Source organism: Microtus ochrogaster, chromosome 1, assembly GCF_000317375.1.
Source record: "Microtus ochrogaster isolate Prairie Vole_2 chromosome 1, MicOch1.0, whole genome shotgun sequence".
Classification (NCBI taxonomy): domain Eukaryota; kingdom Metazoa; phylum Chordata; class Mammalia; order Rodentia; family Cricetidae; genus Microtus; species Microtus ochrogaster.
The window spans coordinates 75,124,980-75,143,509 of NC_022009.1; the positions used below are offsets into that span (position 1 = coordinate 75,124,980).

The 18,530-nt window shown below is 41.1% G+C and overlaps 1 protein-coding gene across 2 annotated transcripts in view; it reads right to left on the reverse strand.

Annotated features, from left to right (window-relative positions):
* Immp2l (inner mitochondrial membrane peptidase subunit 2) overlaps positions 1-18,530 on the reverse strand; it is a 799,387-nt gene that overhangs the window by 736,658 nt on the left and 44,199 nt on the right. For both annotated transcript variants that reach the window (XM_005343824.2, XM_005343825.2), the window contains exon 3: positions 17,861-17,997. In XM_005343824.2, the coding sequence (XP_005343881.1) occupies positions 17,861-17,995 (135 nt within the window). In that variant the 5' untranslated portion in view covers positions 17,996-17,997. The remainder of the gene's footprint in view (positions 1-17,860; positions 17,998-18,530) is intronic.

The window sequence follows — 18,530 nt, forward strand, 5'->3', positions numbered from 1 at the left end:
AAAAAAAAAAAAGACGTGGAGACCCCACAAAGGTTCAGAAAGGCAAGTTTTGACATCTGAAGCCAAAGCTTCAATCTGTGAAACTGGAAACTGTCAGTAAAGCATTTGCTCTCTGTTCCTGTGTATCCATCTGCACACAGCTGGAGAGATATTAGACTAACAGAAATCGCTACTAGATTGCAATGACTAGAACACTGCTGCCAATCAGGGCTTTTAACTACTACTAGATGGAAGACAAATTAAAAGAACTAAATTTGGAAGGTAGACTTTTGGTGTGTGGTTTTATTCTATCATTTCTAAGTTTTCACCAATCAGTACACAATGTTCTATGATGAACAAGCAATGAGTTGTTTTTAAGGGTTGAACCAATGGATTTTATACTCTTTTCTTACAGACTTCTAAGGTTTATCTTCCTTTTATAATAATCTCCTATTTTTTAGACAGTTACTTGATTATTTTCCCTGAAACTTGACTGCAAGAGTCCAACTGTGGCTTTGTACATAATTTAATAACTACAATCCTCTATGTATGGTATGGCAATTTCTCAGAAAATTGGGAATAAATCTACCTCAAGATCCAGCATTACCACTCTTGGGCATGTACCCAAAAGATGCTCAATCATACAAGGACAGCTCCTCATCTATGTTCACATAGCATTATTTGTCATAGCCAGAACTTGGAAACAACCTAGATGCCACTCAACCAAAGAATGTGTAAAGAAAATGTGCTATATTTACACAATGGAGTATTACTCAGCTTTGAAAACCAATGACATCATAAAATTTGCAGGCCAATGGATGGAACTAGAAAAAAACTATCCTGAAAGAGGCAACCCAGACTCAGAAAAACAAACACAGTATGTACTCCCTCATACATGGATATCAGATGTAAAGATAGCTAGACTACAATCCACAGCCCCAGAGTAGCTAGGTAACAAGGAGCACCCTAAGAGGAACACATGGATCACCCTAAGAAGAGGAAATAGATGAGATCTCCTGGGTAAACTGGGAGCAGTAGAGAGGAAAGGATGGGGGATGAGAGCATGAGGGAATGGGATGGTCGAGTTGTGGGGGTTTGTTATATGAGGTTTCTGTCCTACACAGTCCCGTAATAAACACACCTAAACTATATTATTTGCAATACTGTTTGGCCAGTAGCTTAAACGTATTTCTGGGTTGCTCTGAAATATCTTAAAATAATCCATTTCCATTATTTTATATTTTACCACGAGGCTCGTGGCCTACCAGCAAGGTTCCAGCTCATCTGTTCTTAGAGTGGCTCCATGACTTCTCTTGACTCCGCCTTTTTTCTCCCAGCATTCAGTTTAGTTTTCCCTACCTTTCTCTACTCTACCCTATCACAGGCCCAAAACAGCTCCTTTATTAACCAATGGTATTCACAGCATACAGAGGGGAATCCCACATCAGAGGGGCAGAGTGGGAGAGCAATGAAAGAGATACCTTGACAGAGGGAGCCATTATGGCGTTAGGGAGAAACCTAGTGCAAGGGAAACTCCCAGGAATCCACAAGACGACCCCAGCTAAGACTCCACGCAATGGTGGAGAGGGTGTCTGAACTGGCCTTGCCCTATAATCAGACTGGTGAATACCCTAACTGTTATCACAGAACCTTCATCCAGTAACTGATGGAAGCAGATGCAGAGATCCACAGCCAAGCACCAGGCGGAGCTCCAGGAGTCCAGTCGAAGAGAAGGAGGAGGGATTATGTGAGAAAAGGTAGGGGAGGGGGTCAAGCTTATGATGAGAAAACCCACAGAAGCAGCTGAATCAAGCTCGTGGGAACTCAGGAACTCTAGACCGACAGCTGGGGACCAAAGTAGGTCCTCTGCATGTGGGCGACAGTTGTGTAGCTTGGTCTATTTGAGGGGCCCTGGCAGTATTACCAGGATCTATTGCCAGTAAATGAGCTAGATTTTTGGAGCCCATTCCCTATGGTGGGATGCCTTGCTCAGCTTTGATGCAGGGGGAGGGGCTTGGTCCTGGGACAACTTAATGTGCCAGGCTTTGTTGACTCCACATGGGAGGCCTTAGCCTTTGAGGAGTGGATGGGGAAAGGTCCAGCAGGAAGGGGGAAGGAGTGGGAGGAAGAACTGTGGGTGGTGTGTAAAATGAATAAAAATTTGAAATGAAGAAAATAACTCTATGTATAAAGCTGGAGAAATGGTTCAGAGGTTAGGTGAGGGGAGTGTTCTTGGTGAGGGTGAAAGTTACCCAGCACCCAGGTCAGACAGCTCAAAATTGCCTGTAACTTCAGTTCCAAGGAGAACTAATGCCTCCAGCCTCCTCAGGCAGCTGCACTCAAATGCACATAACACCAACACCCTAGGATATATAATTTAAAAATATTAAAAAAAACCAATCTGTTTTTTAAATACATGTGTGTTATTTCATAAGTAACTTATCACAGAATTCAAAGTAAATATTCTGGTTTATAGCTCAACTCATGGCATGTAATAGATCATGTGAAATTAGTGAAATAAAAAATTTATATAAATATTTTATGCACTGACAAGATATATATTATTTTGTGTGTAATAAAATTCCAACACAATGAAAGGCTTTTTCTTCCATGGACCATTCTTCTTACCAAGAAGAAGCTACTCTATCACTCATATTCCTTGACATAAAATATAATATGTCCTCAGTAAGACATATAGTAACAAAAAAAAAGAATGATTTCAAATAATAAGGTTTTAGAAAGGCTTTTTTTGTTCATGTGCATGGGTGTTTTGCCTACATGTGTATCTGTGTACCGTGTGCACGCCTGATGCTTGTTGTGAAAGCCAGCGGTTGGATTGCCAAGAATTAGAGTTACAGATGTTGAGAGGGGCCATGAGGCTGCTGGGAATCAGACCCCGGCCCTCTGGAAGAGCAGCTGGTGCTCTTAACCACTGAGCCATCTATCTCTCCAGCCCCTGAAAAGGCTCTCTAGATGATTCTGCCAGAAGTCAACCCTCTAAAATGGCTAATTCCTTGATGTGTACAAACAGTGTGCAAATCTATTCATAAGGCTACCTGTAAAGTGGTAGACATTGCGGAGCTCTCTAGAAACTTTGTGTCTATATGATACCAAAGAAAAATAAAGAAAATAAAACTGTGGGTCCCCCCAAAAATATATGTAAGAAAAGACAACAGATTTTTTTTTGTTTGTTTTTTTGGTTTTTTTCTCTGTGGCTTTGGAGCCTGTCCTGGCACTAGCTCTGTAGACCAGGCTGGTCTCGAACTCACAGAGATCCACCTGCCTCTGCCTCCCAAGTGCTGGGATTAAAGGCGTGCGCCACCATCGCCCAGCTAAGACAACAGATTTTAAACCCTTTGCTTCCTTTTGTTGAATTTGATGCTGTTTTACATAAAAGTAACATTTTTAAATCCAGCATTCAAAAGGTACCAATAGAAATTTTGGTGTGTGGTTCCCTTGAGCTGCATGGAGCCAACCTATCAGAACTAAGGGGTTCAACTGTGTTAGAAACAAACTGCTTATTAAAATGAATTGTTCAGCACTGTGTCAGATAAAAAGGGACAAAAAAACTGCAGGCCTCGTGTGACTCATCTAAGAGCTACAAAACAAAGCACTCCAACACAGAAAGGGCAGATCACTGCCCACGACTGTGTAATCTCATCTGTGCTGGCCTCGCTGGGTGACTCAGGTGGCTGTGGGAGGACCTGCTTCTCTGTGTAGGCATCCAACAAGCCCTGCTTGCTATTCCACCTGCTAAAGAGATCAACTGGCCAAGCCTAGAAACAGTGTGGTAGAGACGACACAGAGGTTGGGTACCAGGGAAAAGGGCTAGATGGAAACCTAACAATCTGCAACACTCCACTTTCTGGCCCTGATGTCACATGCAACAGTTCCAAAGGACCCCAAGCTTCAGTCTGTGACAGAGGAGCAAAGTCCCTTAATCTGCAATAGGCAACAGGCCAAAGCAAAGGTGAGGATTCCAGGGTACGGCTTGGGCTCCATTAAAATAGAAAATGAGACTTGTGACATAAGAACACAAATGAAAGTTTCAAAGGCAGTGCAAGAAAGAGAGAAGTCATTTGCTGACAGAATCCAGCACTGTACATGTACAGGCCTTTTATCCAAAGACTGTTCCAGTAGGGCCTTTTCCTCTTCCCTGGAATGACTCTCCATGGTATTTAGCTCCTGGCCTGTGTCTAGGAGCTAAGAGACCTGTTCCTTTTTTAAAGGAAATGTTTCTGTCACAGTATGTTGGAGACTCTGGCCTCTTTTTAAACTGATTTAACACAAGCTAGTTTAAATCCCTTAAAAGTTCATAGATTTCCTACTAACTTAACTGAGGTTCATGTCAGTCAACCCTAAAGTATACCAGTAATTTTTCAAAATAGACTTAGCTCCTTTGGAAGGGCTGGGATGCAGTGGCCCAAATGTCTTAAGGGCCTTAGAGTCTCACATCAAGTGAAAAGAATTTAGGAAGCACCCCCTCCAGTCCTTTGGAGATTTTTTTTTTTTAATTTTTCAAGACAGGGGTTTCTCTGTGGTTTTGCAGCCTGTCCTGGAACTAGCTCTTGTAGACCAGGCTGGTCTCGAACTCACAGAGATCCGCCTGCCTCTGCCTCCCGAGTGCTGGGATTAAAGGCGTGCACCGCCACCACCCAGCTCCTTTGGAGATCTTAAAGCATTTTCTAGTCAGGGTGTTCTATCTACCCCAAACGTTTTCTTACTCAGAGATGACTTGCCTGCTTGGAAACTAGAAACAAACCAGTGTTTAATTTCCTAACCCATAAAGTCTTGGAAACTAGAAACAAACCAGTATTTCATTTCCTAACCTGTAAAGTCTTGGGCACCTGTGTTTCCTTTCCTTTGCATCCCTTAGACAGAAATAACAGACAGCTTCACCTCTCTTCCTAGAAGCCCTCTCAGCCTGATGGGCAGGTTTGTTAGGTGTGCACATTGCCCATTTCAGAGTTCCTGAAGATGACAGTTTAGGCTCTTTTAGTAATATGAACAATGGAAACCTGCATTCCAGTCTCTAACACCAGTTACTTCCCCACCTTCCTGGTTTCCAAAACACGTTTCCTGCCATTTAACAAACTCTCCCAAAAATCCAACCCCCCAAAGCCACAGAGTCCCAGCACTAACGCTGCTTGTTGGAGGACTGACTTGCAACCTCACTAACACTATTGAGTTTTGCTCAGCTGTCTGTTGCTTTATAACAAATCACTGCAAAACTGTGTCCTACAAGGATAGATGAAGTCACTGTCGGCAATTCTGCATTTGGGGCCCCACTTATTGGGGAGATCCCATTCAGGCATCTCTTGAGGTCACCTCTTTGGATGGGACCATCTGAGGGCAAATGCGCTGGCCAGCTCAAACTGACCGCACAGACACATCGGGCTCTAACTGAGGTTTGCAGGCCAAGATTCCAACAAGGTTCCAGTGTCTCATTCAGCCAAGCAGCCTGAGCTCTTACAAGTTTCCAGTTCAGAACACTCACCAGAATAGGCTTCTATTCTGTCTGCTGATGTCTCATTGGTCAAAGCAAATCACTCATCAGTAAAAATTGTGGGAGATTTGAGGGAAAAAGCATCTACAAATCAAAAAGGGAAGCCTCATTCCCTGAGAATCAACATGGCTCCCATGCTAAGGGAACGGGCCAATCACTCAAAGGACACATGTGGTCATGCTTCTTTCTCAACATCAACAATTACAGAAACAGCTGGGAATATAGCTCGGTGGTAGAGCATTTGTCTACCATGTGCAAAGCCCTAGGCTCAATCCCAGCACCACCAAAAATAAAATAAAATAAAATAAAATAAAGAAACAAAGAAAATTACAGTCTACTTTTTTAGACAAGGAAAGGAATGTTTTCTGGCAAAAATAAAAGATGACTTAAAAAAAAACCAATATGATAGAAAGTATAAAATGCTCGCTTTTAAAATACAGAGACCAGAAAGTAAAAAACAAAACATAAAAAAATGAAGTTCTTAAGTAGTAAAAACTCGAAGGACATATTTATAAACTGAAATAGGCATATGAAAGATTAAAGCATGCTAAAGTTGGCACAAATATGGAATGAGTAAGAAGATGGCGAGGGCTGGAGAAGGAGCTCATCGGTTCACAGCAGGTGTTGTTAATACAGAGGCCTCGGGTGTGGTTGCCAGCATCCACACAGTGGCTCTTCACCACTGGTCCAATTCCAGGTTATTCAAGGCCCTCTTCAAGGGCAAACACATGCCCAGAAAATAAATAAATGTATAAATAAATAAATAATCTAAAAATATTGTTTTAAAGAAAAGGAAGGCCAAAATGGGCATATTCTTGAAGGTCAAGAGTAAAAAAATCAAATGCTAACAAAGATACCTAGAACTGTCATTTAAAGGACATATTCTTGAAAGTCCAAGAGTAAAAAATCAAATGCTAACAATGATACTTAGAACTGTCTGTCATATAAAGGCAGCTGTGAGTCTAGCAAAGCTCTAACAAACTGAATTCACCCAGACTTTGAACTCTTCATAAGAAAACAATTCTCAAACGTTACCATTTACATAAATTCTTACAACACATATCCCAAAGTACTCAGAAAATTATTACAATCTCATGGGTATGGGATGGGGCTCATGAGCCATAATTAATAAATACACCAGGTGACATTAACTGAAAAAGGCCCAAGGATCGCATCAACTACAAAAGGAATTTTTAAACCAAGAATAGACGATGGGCCTCCAGATCCTTCATGTTGTCCTTATTGCCTAAACCCCTGGGACAAATCCACACTTAAAATTTTATCATCAAAGACAAACACATTCTACTCCCCTAGTTATAGCTCAGTCTGAGCTGCTTCATCCTGCCGGGCCTCCCTCCAGCCAGAAAGCAGCAATTTCCAAACTACAGGTCATGCCCAATGAGTGAGTCACAGAATCAATTTAGCGGGTTGCAAACATAACTGAAAGTATCAGAGGGCACTGCACATAATGATGATAATTATCTTTGAAGTATTGTTACATGAAGCTTTAGTTTCTGCTGTGCATAAGTGTGTACTGCACAGTAAGATGAAACTTAGTTTGAGTCATGGGCAGAGAGGGCTGAACACCTCTGCCGTAAAGAACATGACAAGTCCATCAGCGAGCAAAGAAAGTTTTCAGAATCGTGAAGAAACGCCCTCAAAGTCGGAGAAAAAAAATGATTAATGAATATTTAGCATATTTCTGTAGTTTAATTATTCAAGCACTTTTATGTTTCAAAGAGCACATTTAATATGCATTTATTCAGCATCCCTGTGAATGGGTAGATGGGAAGAAAATAGTCTCTTTCTCTGAGAAGCCTACAAAGTGCAGTTAGTAATAATCTGTGAAGTAACTAAAGGGTAGCAGAGAAGAATTTCTAATCACGGGTGAAGGGCAGATCATTGTAACGGGGTTGATTTTAAAAGGACTGTGGGGAAAGGAAGGAACTGAGTCCTGTTATATAATCAAATTTGGCTAATTGCTTCGGGAGAAAGCCCCAAAATCTCAGTGGTTAACAAACAAGTTTATTGCATCGTCATGCAGAAACATATGTATCTAAGAGCCCACAAGGCCACAGTCCCTGTATGTGCTTGTCTGCTGTGCTTTCTATTCAAATAGAGGTCTAGTCTAAAACTCCCCACTTACAATTTCTCCAGTCTGTGGCAGTATGAACACTAGAAGCATTCAGTAGAAACCCTGCTTTGAATCCTGCATTTTGATCTTTTCCTGAACTAGTTTCTGCAGACTCGGTGGTTGCTGGCAGCGGCAGCTCCAGGCAGCCGAATGGATCAGAGGGGTGACGAGAAGGTACCTGTATGTTTTCCCATGCAGCAAAGACTGCCCCTTCCATGACTATCGCACCATAGACAGCAAAAGCCAAGCCCGGAGCATGCCTTTGATGTGCAGTCTCAGCCAGAGCTATTCCCTCTTCTGCCAAGCCAGTACAGTTTAAGAGACAGTGTCCCTACACCGTAATCACTCTGAGGCCAGCTACCAGACCCAGGCATCTAGTCTCCTAAACTGCAGATTAGCTGGTCCAGACCTGTCCACCTGCCCTTCCCTGTCTTTCTGCAGGAACACAATGTCGACTTTGATACCTTCACCTTGCTCCTGTCCCCTGACTTCTGAGCACTACGGTGTCCTTCCACTGGGGCCCTGTGTGGGGGCCTTGCCTCTTGCCTCCAGACATGTAAGTACAACCTTTATTGGCCACAACTGATTATTTAGTTCCTAACAGAACACAAACATCTGCAGCCAGTCAGAAACCTGAAAGAGCACCAGAGAGCACCATGTCACCAAGGTTTTTAGGGGCCAGAACAGAAATGGCGCCTGATTCCCAGTCATTTTTCACTGGCCAGAATGCAGTCACATGACTACTATGGGTTCTCTACCAAGGTATACCCATTTTTATTACCTCTGATGGGAGGCGGTCACAGTATTTACAGTCTTAGGCCAAAACCGAGCATCTGGACTCACTACCGCCATCTCCCGCTCTCTGGAATAATTCTGCCCAGTGGTCTCACAATGAAGAAATACAGGAAGAAGGCAGGTGGGAAAGCAGACAGCCTCAGAGGCTAGAAGCCTGACGACATCCCTGGGTTTTGTCGTTGCCGCTGCTGTCGTCTACACAAATGCGAGATGAGGCAGTGGAGAAGCCTGTGTCCAGAGTCTATGCTCTATTACAGGACCAGAAGGAGAATGACAAGCAGAACTGATGTCATTTTTGATAGTCAACATCATAACCAAGTCAAACCAACTCCATTCCAACTCTCCAGGGTCCACAGAGCTCAGCAATGAGGTGTGCCAAGCTGGCACATGAGGGGTTTCGCTATGTAACCCAGACTGAGCCCAGACCCTCAATCCCACTGCCCTGTCTTCTCCAGTATTGGGATTATTATAAGCATTGCCACCATATGAAGTTTAGTTAATTTCCTAAAGGCATAATAATAGCCTTAGCGTTAAGAAGCCATAACCCTGGCTGTACAAAACAGAAGTCATATTATTCTCCAGTGACAAAAAGAGAGGGGGCAAATCCACAAAGGGACATTACAGAGTTATCACTAACCAACTGCTCCAGGACCACAGGTCTGCTGCTATAAGTACAAACCATTTGAATTCTCCGTTAATGATGGGCTGCAGAACTACATAAAAACCTGGAACATCCTAAGGGGAACCTTCAGGTGAGATTTCTGTGCCAAAGGTAATTTGGGAAGAAAGCACACAAGCCAACCTCATAAAATATCTGAACATTAAATCCTGGCTTCCTTGGATGTCAGCCTTGGTCGACATGGGGGAGGAGGGGTGTCAAAGCACAGAGGAGTGGTGTGTGCACAGAAGGAAAACTGTGCCAGGTGTTTCCCAGCATCTCAGAAGTGCAAATTCAGCAGGAAGTCCAACTCCCAAACTCCACCAGAAACGCTGGGGTGTAAATCAGTGTAACTCATTCCTTCAGAATGCATCCAGCTTCTGAGAATAGCAGAATCACAGTTATTAATACAACCACAATGACTAGTGAGTCTCGGGAAGCCCTCTGTATGTTTAAATTTTTCAAAGTAGAGATTTGAGAGAAAGAAAGGGCTTCTTTGCTTACTTTTTGGACAGAACTTTCCATTTTCAACTCAGCAGGCAAGAAGATAATGACTACAGAACGACGTGGGAGCCTAAGAGGTTTATTACAAGTCACTTTCTTGAGGTCTGTACATAGGTGGCTCAAAGTCAAGGCAATTTGAAACCAATGAATGGGTTTTATTGATGAGCTGAACAGGTATTATTGATGAGTGATGACAGGTACTAAATAAACTATACTTTCCCTCATATTGCCTAACTTTGAAATCTATTTGTATGTGTGTATATATATATCTGAAGTCTGAGCTGAAAAGATGGCAGAATGCAATGATAATTTCAAGTGTTTTTGCCTCTGGCAATGCAAAACAGGAAAAAGAGAACGGTTGCTACTTAGAAATCCTGCAGCGATTGCAGCAAAAATAAGATGACAATATTCAAAATGACTTCTCTTCCTCACTTGAAAAAGCCTTAGATCTTAATTTTAAATGTGGAGCGCTCACACCTTCTACCGGAGCCAGTGACCCCACTGCAGGCATTCTCACTCAAATAAAGCCTAAAACTTGGGTGTGAGGTCATTGAACTACTCCTAGGGCACTCCTTTGCTCTAAGAGCCCTGGTAATTCATTGAAGTTCTAATTTGAATAATTGCATTCCACCTACATAAATCCCCTCTGTGGTTTCAACTGTATGCAGTATCAGTCTTCATTTCCTGAATTAAATTAATGTTGTGTGATATGGTTCTTCTGTAAGAGAAAAAAAATGCATCTACTTTCATAGGTAACCTTTCAACAAGCAGTAGAATTGATTCATGTGCACTACAGGGAACAACAGGTCAGCATGAATAATCATTAACCAGTCATTTGTGCCCACAATCATTATGTGCTGAGCATTGCAAAGGGGATGTCTCATCCAAACGACTGTATTTACAGAGCTATATTTAAAAAAAAAAAACAACAATGCGGCATAAGCTGAACACTGTTTTCAATTGAACTCATCATTGTTCGTTAAATTTTTTTAGTTTTGTCTATGACTTACTGTCATCTAACCGGACTCTTTCCGTCTGATAATCTGTATCCTTCTATTAAAATGGCTGATGAGTTGCAAATTAAAACTAGAAAACCTACATTAAGAAAAGAATTACTGAGGACTGTTTTAAAAGTAAATAATTGTTTTTCAAAGAAAAAAAAAACCCTAAAAACAAATTTCCCTGCTACACTGCAGCCAGTAAGTATTTGTAAAGATCTAAAGAACTCTTATATCAACATTTACTCCCAGGGTAAATATTCGGTGTTGCCATAACACTAGCACAGAAAGTCAAAAGAGTAAGAGTTCAAATATCTTTAATTAGATTTCATGATTCAGCCTTTGGGTTTTCTTAAATACTGTTTAAGTTACAAACTGACTTAAAGACAGGCCACACTAAGGTGGCAATACAATTGGGCTTGAGGTATCTGAAAACTAAAGATTTTCGAAACAGAGCAGATATTCCAGCTTCCATTTGTTTACAAATTTGTCTATATTGGTTTAGAAAAAATGAGGAATATTTCTTGGTAAGCTCAAAAGAAAATAACTTTTTAAGTAACCTCTATGACCAACCATTTATCCCTGGAGTCCTCCTGGCTACAGGAAACACTTCCTAACTCAATTTTTCTGTCTTCAGCTTCCCTGAAGGTAGAACCTTGGTTCCACTAGTTGACTTCGGGTTTGGCCTTAAACAAATGGATATGCTAAATTTAATAACTTTTAATTTCTGGATATACTAAATAATAACAAAATATCTATCTGGGAGATGGACATGATCTATAGTAAATATATTCATCATGCTGTAGGTCCTGAACTTCCTCTAGTAAAGTAAAAGTGTCTCAAAGGCAGTCTGCGTCTGATTCATTCTCACGTATAATATCTATTATAGTGCATCCCAGTACTGTAATCAGTTCTTTTCGATAGTGTCTATATCCCAAAGTACGTCGGGAGACAAAATTAATCATAGATTTGAAAATACAGAAACAATTAAAATAATTTTCTCATTTTTATATGTAATATCATTAGATATCACTAAATCATACTTAAAGTATTTTAAGGCATAAATTAAAATAAAATTGGGATTAATTAATAAGGCCTCTTCAAAACAAAACAACGAAATACCTGTCTTAGTCAGGGTTTCTATTACATGACCTTGGCAACTCTTACAAAAGAAAGCATTTAATTAGGGCTGGCTTGCACCTCGGAGACAACTAATGGACAATTGGGTCCATTATCATGATGGCAGGAAGAATGGTGGCATGAAGGCAGACTTGGTGCTGGAGAGGAAGCTGAGAGTTCTACATGGGGATTCCCCAGGCAGCAGGAAGAGGGTGAGACACTGGACCTGGCTTGATCTGCGACCTCAAATCCAGCCCCAAGTGACACACTTCAACAAAGCCACATCCAGTCCAACAAGGACACTTCCCAATAGTGCCACTGTCTATGCATCTTTAGGGGCCATTTTCATTCAAACCACCACAGTACCTTATACCAGGTTTCTAAAACCAATAGTATCCACCATATGAATTCCAAATGACAAGGAAGTATCAGTGAACAGCGTGATGCAGCATCTCCTCAGAACTAATGCGCATGAACATGCAGCAGACATATGTCATGGTTGCATTGAGACTCATCAGTCTTCGAGTAGCACACCTCCGTCTTGAGCCTCTGTCACAGATGCTGGGCCCTGACCCCTGCTCATGGCCCTACGTCTCCAGCTGCCTCCGTCATTCCGTAGCACCCAGCTGACCTTCACATCTTTGCCACTGCTTTCTTCTTTCTTTGCTGTGTTTTTCCTTCCTGCCTCTTATTTCTCGGTCCTCCTTTCAGAGTTTTAAGCCTTAGTACAAGAACACCTCACCACCAATCCAGAGGACCCATCTTCAGGGACCCAACCATAGCCTTATAGTGGCTAACAGCCTCAGGCTGCATCCAAAAAACCATCCAGAGTGTTTCCTATAGGATGTGCTGAGACATCTGGAAATCCCCACAACCAGAGAAATGGAAAGGCAGGCGACATCTGGAAATCCCCACAACCAGAGAAATGGAAAGGCAGGCGTTTATTCCGATCTCAACCAATCTGCTGAACCCCGGGGTCTAGACCTGCTCAATGCATCACAGCTGTGGCTAGCAACAATGTCTTCAAACACAGTGAAGAGTCACTGTGTAGTCAACAAATGTATTCAGTGTAAATTTCTGGTCTTAAACAATTCTAGGTATGACTTAGTGATGTCTGATGTAGCTGTAAAGTAAATGATCTGTTAACTGAAGTTAATCTGAACTCCAGAGGCTATAGAGACAAATGCATTTCTCCTGTCTTTCCAGAACATCTATTCCAATTTCACCTAAAAACATTGTCCTCTTGGAAATATCACCTGTACTTCATGCTCAATCCTCACAAATAATGTGACTTAAATAGATTCTCCGACAAGTTGTGGTGGTACATGTCTTTAATATCAGCACCTGAGAGACAAAAGCAGGTCAGATCTACAAACTGAGCTCCAAGCCAGAAATGGCTACAGAGATTCTGTCACCAAAAAAATAAATTAAAAAAAATTTAAAGATACAACACACACACACACACACACACATCCTTAATCTCACACAGATCACTCAGTCACAGGAGAGAGTGTGTACGTATCAAATGCTATATCAATCATAACACCCTGATGGTCAAAGTTGACCTATGTATATGTAAGAGAATTTGATAGAGCCTGAGTCAATCACGGTCTCCCCCTGTTCCCAGATTTTTCACTTTTTTATTGTTTTTATTAACCTGTACGTTTTTTCTCTCCTCCCCTCCCTTCCTCCCTCTTCCCTTCTACCCTCTACCAGGACCCCCATGACCCCAATTTACTCAGGAGATCCTGTCTTTTTCTCCTTCCTATGTAGATCCATGTATGTCTCCTTTAGGATCTTCTTGTTGTCTAGGTTGTCTGGGGTTGTGAACTATAGGTCATTTTTTTTCTTTGCTTTATGTCTAGAAGCCACTTATGAGTGAGTACATATTGTATTTGTCTTTCTGAGTCTAGGTTACCTCACTCAATATGATTTTTTTCTAGATCCATACATTTGCATGCAAATTTCAATATGTCATTATTTTTTACTGCTGTGTAGTACTCCATTGTGTAAATACTTGGTTATATATCCAGCAGCAATATTGCTGGGTCTTGAAGTAGATTGTTTCCTAATTTTCTCAGAAATCACCATACTGAATTCCAAAGTGGCTGTACAAGTTTTCCCTGCCACCAGCAATGGAGGAGTGTTCCCCTTATCCCATATCCCATCAAGTATAAGCTGTCATCAGTGTTTTTGATCTTGGCCATTCTGACAGGTATAAGATAGAATCTCTCAGATGTTTAGATTTGCATTTCTCTGATGGCTAAGGATGTTGACCACTTTCTAAAGTGTCTTTTAGCTTCATCTAAGATTTTGATTTGAGATTCATCTATTGAGAGTTCTCTGTTTAAGTCTGTACCGCATTTTTTATTGGATTATTTGTTCTTTTGATGTCAAGTTTCTTGAGTTCTTTGTATATTTTAAAGCTCAGCCCTCTGTCCAATGTGGGGTTGGTGAAGATCTTTTCCCATTCTACAGGTTGCCATTTTGTCTTGTTGACCATGTCCATTGCTTTACAGAAACTTCTCAGTTTCAGGAGGTCCCATTTATTAATTGTTACTTTCAGTATTTGTACTACTGGGATTATATTTAGGAAGTAGTCTCCTGGCCAATGTGTTCAAGTGTACTTCCCACTTTCTCTTCTTTGAGGTTCAGTGTGTGGTTTTATGTTGAGGTATTTGATCCATTTGGACTTGAGTTTTGTGCATGGTGATAAACATTTTGCATTCTTCTACATAATGAATCCAGTTATGCCAGCACCATTTGTTAAATATGCTTTCTTTTTTCCATTTTATATTTTTAGCTTCTTTGTCAAAAATCAGGTATTTGTAGGTGTATGGATTGATATCGGGTCTTCAATTCGGTTCCACTGGTTTTTATGCCAATGTCAGGCTGTTCTCATTACTGCAGCTCTATAACACAGTTTGAAGTCGGGGATTGTAGGACCTCCAGAAGTTCCTTTGTTGGACAAGATTGTTTTGGCTATCCTGGGTTTTTTTGTTTTTCCATACGAAGTTGAGTATTGTTTTTGCAAGGTCTGAGAAGAATTTTGCTAGGATTTTGATGGGCATTGCACTGAATCTGTAGATTGCTTTTGGTAAGATTGTCATTTTTACTGTGTTAATTCTATCTACACAAGAGCACATGGGAGATCTTTCGATTTTCTGGTGTCTTCTTCAATTTCTTTCTTCAGAGTTTTAAAGTTCTTGTCATACAAGTCTTTGGCTTGTTTGGTTAGAGTTGCCCCAAGATATTTTATGTTATTTGTGGCTATTGTAAAGGGTGATATTTCCCTGATTTCTTTTTCAACCCATTTATCATCTGTATGTAGGAGAGCTACTGATTTTTCTAATTTAAGAGAAGTGTGACATTTGTCAGGTGGCGCCAGAATGGAGCATTTTAAAGCATGTGAGTGGCTAGCACTCCACATGTCCTGACATGGATGGCAAAAAAAAAAAAAATTACGCAAATATGCAGATAGAAGCAAACATAGCATCAGAGAGAGAGTTGGTCCTGGTTCTTCGTGACGGCAAACATGGCATCAGAGAAAAGGCTGGTCCTGGTTCTTCGTGACAGCAAACATGGCATCAGAGAGAAGCCTGGCCCCAGTTCTTAATGACAGCTGCCAAGCTGCTGCTCCAATCATGGCTGCATCCTAAACCCTCCAATGAATTTGTAGACCTAGGTAAATTCAAGCTATTTTCCTATAACCTGTAACCAAGGGGATTTGGCACGCAGTACCAAACAAACTCCAAGTAATAAACTGCACTTGTTAAGCATAGAGCTGGGAATGATGCAGGCATTACTAATGCACCTGGTAGAGCTGGGAATGATGCAGGCATGACTAATGCACCTGCAGAGTCAAGTGTATCTGTGTAAGGCTGAACGGCATCTGGGAATGACATGACTTAACGCTTTCTTCTTTGCCTTCCTCACTAGGGATAAACTTTGTTCTTCCACAAAACAATCAATGTCTTGTGAGCAAAAATCATACTTCACATATTTTAATGAATGCCTTTGGTGTTCCCCACCATAGCCATAACTATATGCTCTCAGTAGGAACATGTTGCGCTAAAAGTATGAAGATTAGGATGCTATGATATAATCCCCTGAAATATCATTAGATTCCAAGTAAGGAGGTCTTGTATTCCACAGAAAAAAAAATCCTTCTGTAGATAGTGGGAGTTGTGTAGCAAAAGAGCACTAAGGACACTGGAGAAAATCATTATTAATCTGATTATTACTAAAAGGTCCTAGGGCTCCAAAAAGGATTTGGTTGGCTGTGAAGAAGCCAGTTTTAATCTGAAATGATAAATCTGACTCAAAAGCTCTACAAAGCAAATCTACCTTTCCCCCTGGGGATTATCTCTAAGACAAGGCTGCTAGGAATTGAAAACACAAGAAATAAAACATAAAGACAAAGCCTTATTAAATGTTTTCAACTGCATTTATAAACAAAGGCAGATACCTATTTTTCATATGCTTTGCATGCTGCTGTGTGCATTAAAACATTTCTTTCATCAAATTAACAACCAAATTTACTGGTGACCTGCTGTGGAAGGAACTGGAAATGGATGGTTTGAAATCAAGATCATCTGACCAAGAGGAGGGCTTAAGGACCCCTCAAATAAAGGAAGAAAAGCGAACATAAACACAACCTAGCATTACACCAGCCTCCCCCAGAGGCCTCAACCTAACAGTCTGCTGACCTCCACACTGAGGAAAGGGTCTGATTTTTAACACTGTAATTATGTTGGAATGCATCCATCCTTATTCCTTAAAACTGGTGCTTTAACTAGTTCTAAGCAAAACAAAGAGAAAAACCTAACTAGATTACTCGGCATGATTAGAATCTCTTGGAAGTCTATATATTCACTTTACGTATTTATTTGACAGACATATTTGGCGCAATGCGTGACCTTAATATATGCTGATGACAACTAAGAAAGTCCTGCTACAAAATGCGAGCTGCTCAGCTGCACAAAACATCTCACCAAGTAAGCTTCTAAACACCCATTCCTCAATAAAACATCCTCTGAGTTACTCCACAAAAGTATTTGTACGAAATTTTTGGAAATCTCCACTCCAAGGTTCTTCCACTATAAACTGCATTTAATATTTTTACTCAGTGTGGGCTGACAAAACGAGTCAGCAGATAAAAATGCTTGCTGAGCTAGCCTGGCTCCAAGAATTCAATCCCTGAAACACAAATGAACTCATACTCCATAAAATTATCTTCCGACCTCTATATATGCACTACAGTTATAGCATGCACACACCTGAACACACACACAATAAAAATAAAAACTAACTTAAAATTTTTTAGTGTAGTTTTAATCAGTAACTCACTTAAAGAGCATATTAGAATGTCTGGAATCAGGAATCAGTTACAGAGACTTTCTAACAAACTGAAACACATTAACCAAGTCACTGAATCTAACCTAAACAAAAGTATACTGTTTTGTTTTTGGGTTTTTGTTTTGTTTTGTTTTGGTTTGGTTTGGTTTGGTTTGGTTTGGTTTTTCAAGACAGGGTTTCTCTGTGTAGCCTTGGCTATCCCTGAACTGTCTTTCTAGACCAGGCTCACCTCGAACTTGCAGAGATCTGTCTGCCTCTGCATGGGAATAAAGATGTGCACCACCACTACCTGCCTAATTTAGTCTTAAACAGGTGTTCAAATGTAGACATAGTCATAAAAAAACAACACCATTTAATACATTTTCTTTAAGTCTCCATTTGTAATTCACAGAAAAATCAAAGTACAGACCCAAGACCTACTTGGTAATTAATTCTGTTCATCTCAACTCTGATTATAATAACAGTTATCAGGAGCCTTTAAAAGAAAGTTGGGGCCAGCCAGTGGTGGCGCACACCTTTAATCCCAGCACTCAGGAGGCAGAGGCAGGTGGATCTCTGTGAGTTTGAGGTCAGCCTGGTCCACAAGAGCTAGTTCCAGGACAGTTAGGGCCGTTACACAGAGAAACCCTATCTTGAGAAAACCACAAAAATGGAAAAGAAAAAGAAAGTTGAAAAGGTGAAACTTTAGTTTCAATGTCTTTTTGGACCTCTCAGGACGCAGCACAGAAATACTAGGGTGAGCTCTTATTCCCAGTACGCGAGAGACAAAGGAGCATGGGCTTTACAGACAAAGCGGAACTCGTGCTCACCTGCATCGAGGCTCCTTCCACTCGCGCCACGCAGGCGACCCGATCCAGGAACGTGACTGCCACGGGCACTGCCACAAAGAAGCCTTTACAGAAGGCCTTGAAGTATCTTCTCAGCCAGCCTTGGGACTGTGCCATACCTAGGTACACAAGGACAACCAGCAGAAAATTAGCCAAAAAAAAAAAAAATGTTGAAGGAGCAGTAAGTAGGGCTGCATTCCGGCCGCCCGGGCTCCCGCATGGCAAGCTTTATTCGAAGTAATTATATGGAAATTGTATTCTTTTAAATATTGCTTGGCCCATTATATCTAGCTTCTTCTTGGCTAACTCTCGCACCTGGACAGCCCATTTTTAATAATGTGTGTAGCAACCCAAGGTGCGCTTATCGGGACAATTTTAGCCTATGTCCATCCTGGGTTGGAGCTTCATCGCGTCTGCCCCAGAGAGGAGAGCTATCGAGTCTGAGCTCATTTCCTCTTCCTCCCCGCATTCTGTTCTGTTTATTCCACCCACCTATGTTTTAACCTATGAGGCCAAGCAGTTTCTTTATTAGTTAGCCAATGATCTTCCTCCATCATTTCCCCCTTTTTCTGTTTAAACAAAAAAAGGAAGGCTTTAACTTTAACATAGCAAAATTACATATAACAAAACAGTTATCAAGTAAAAATTACAA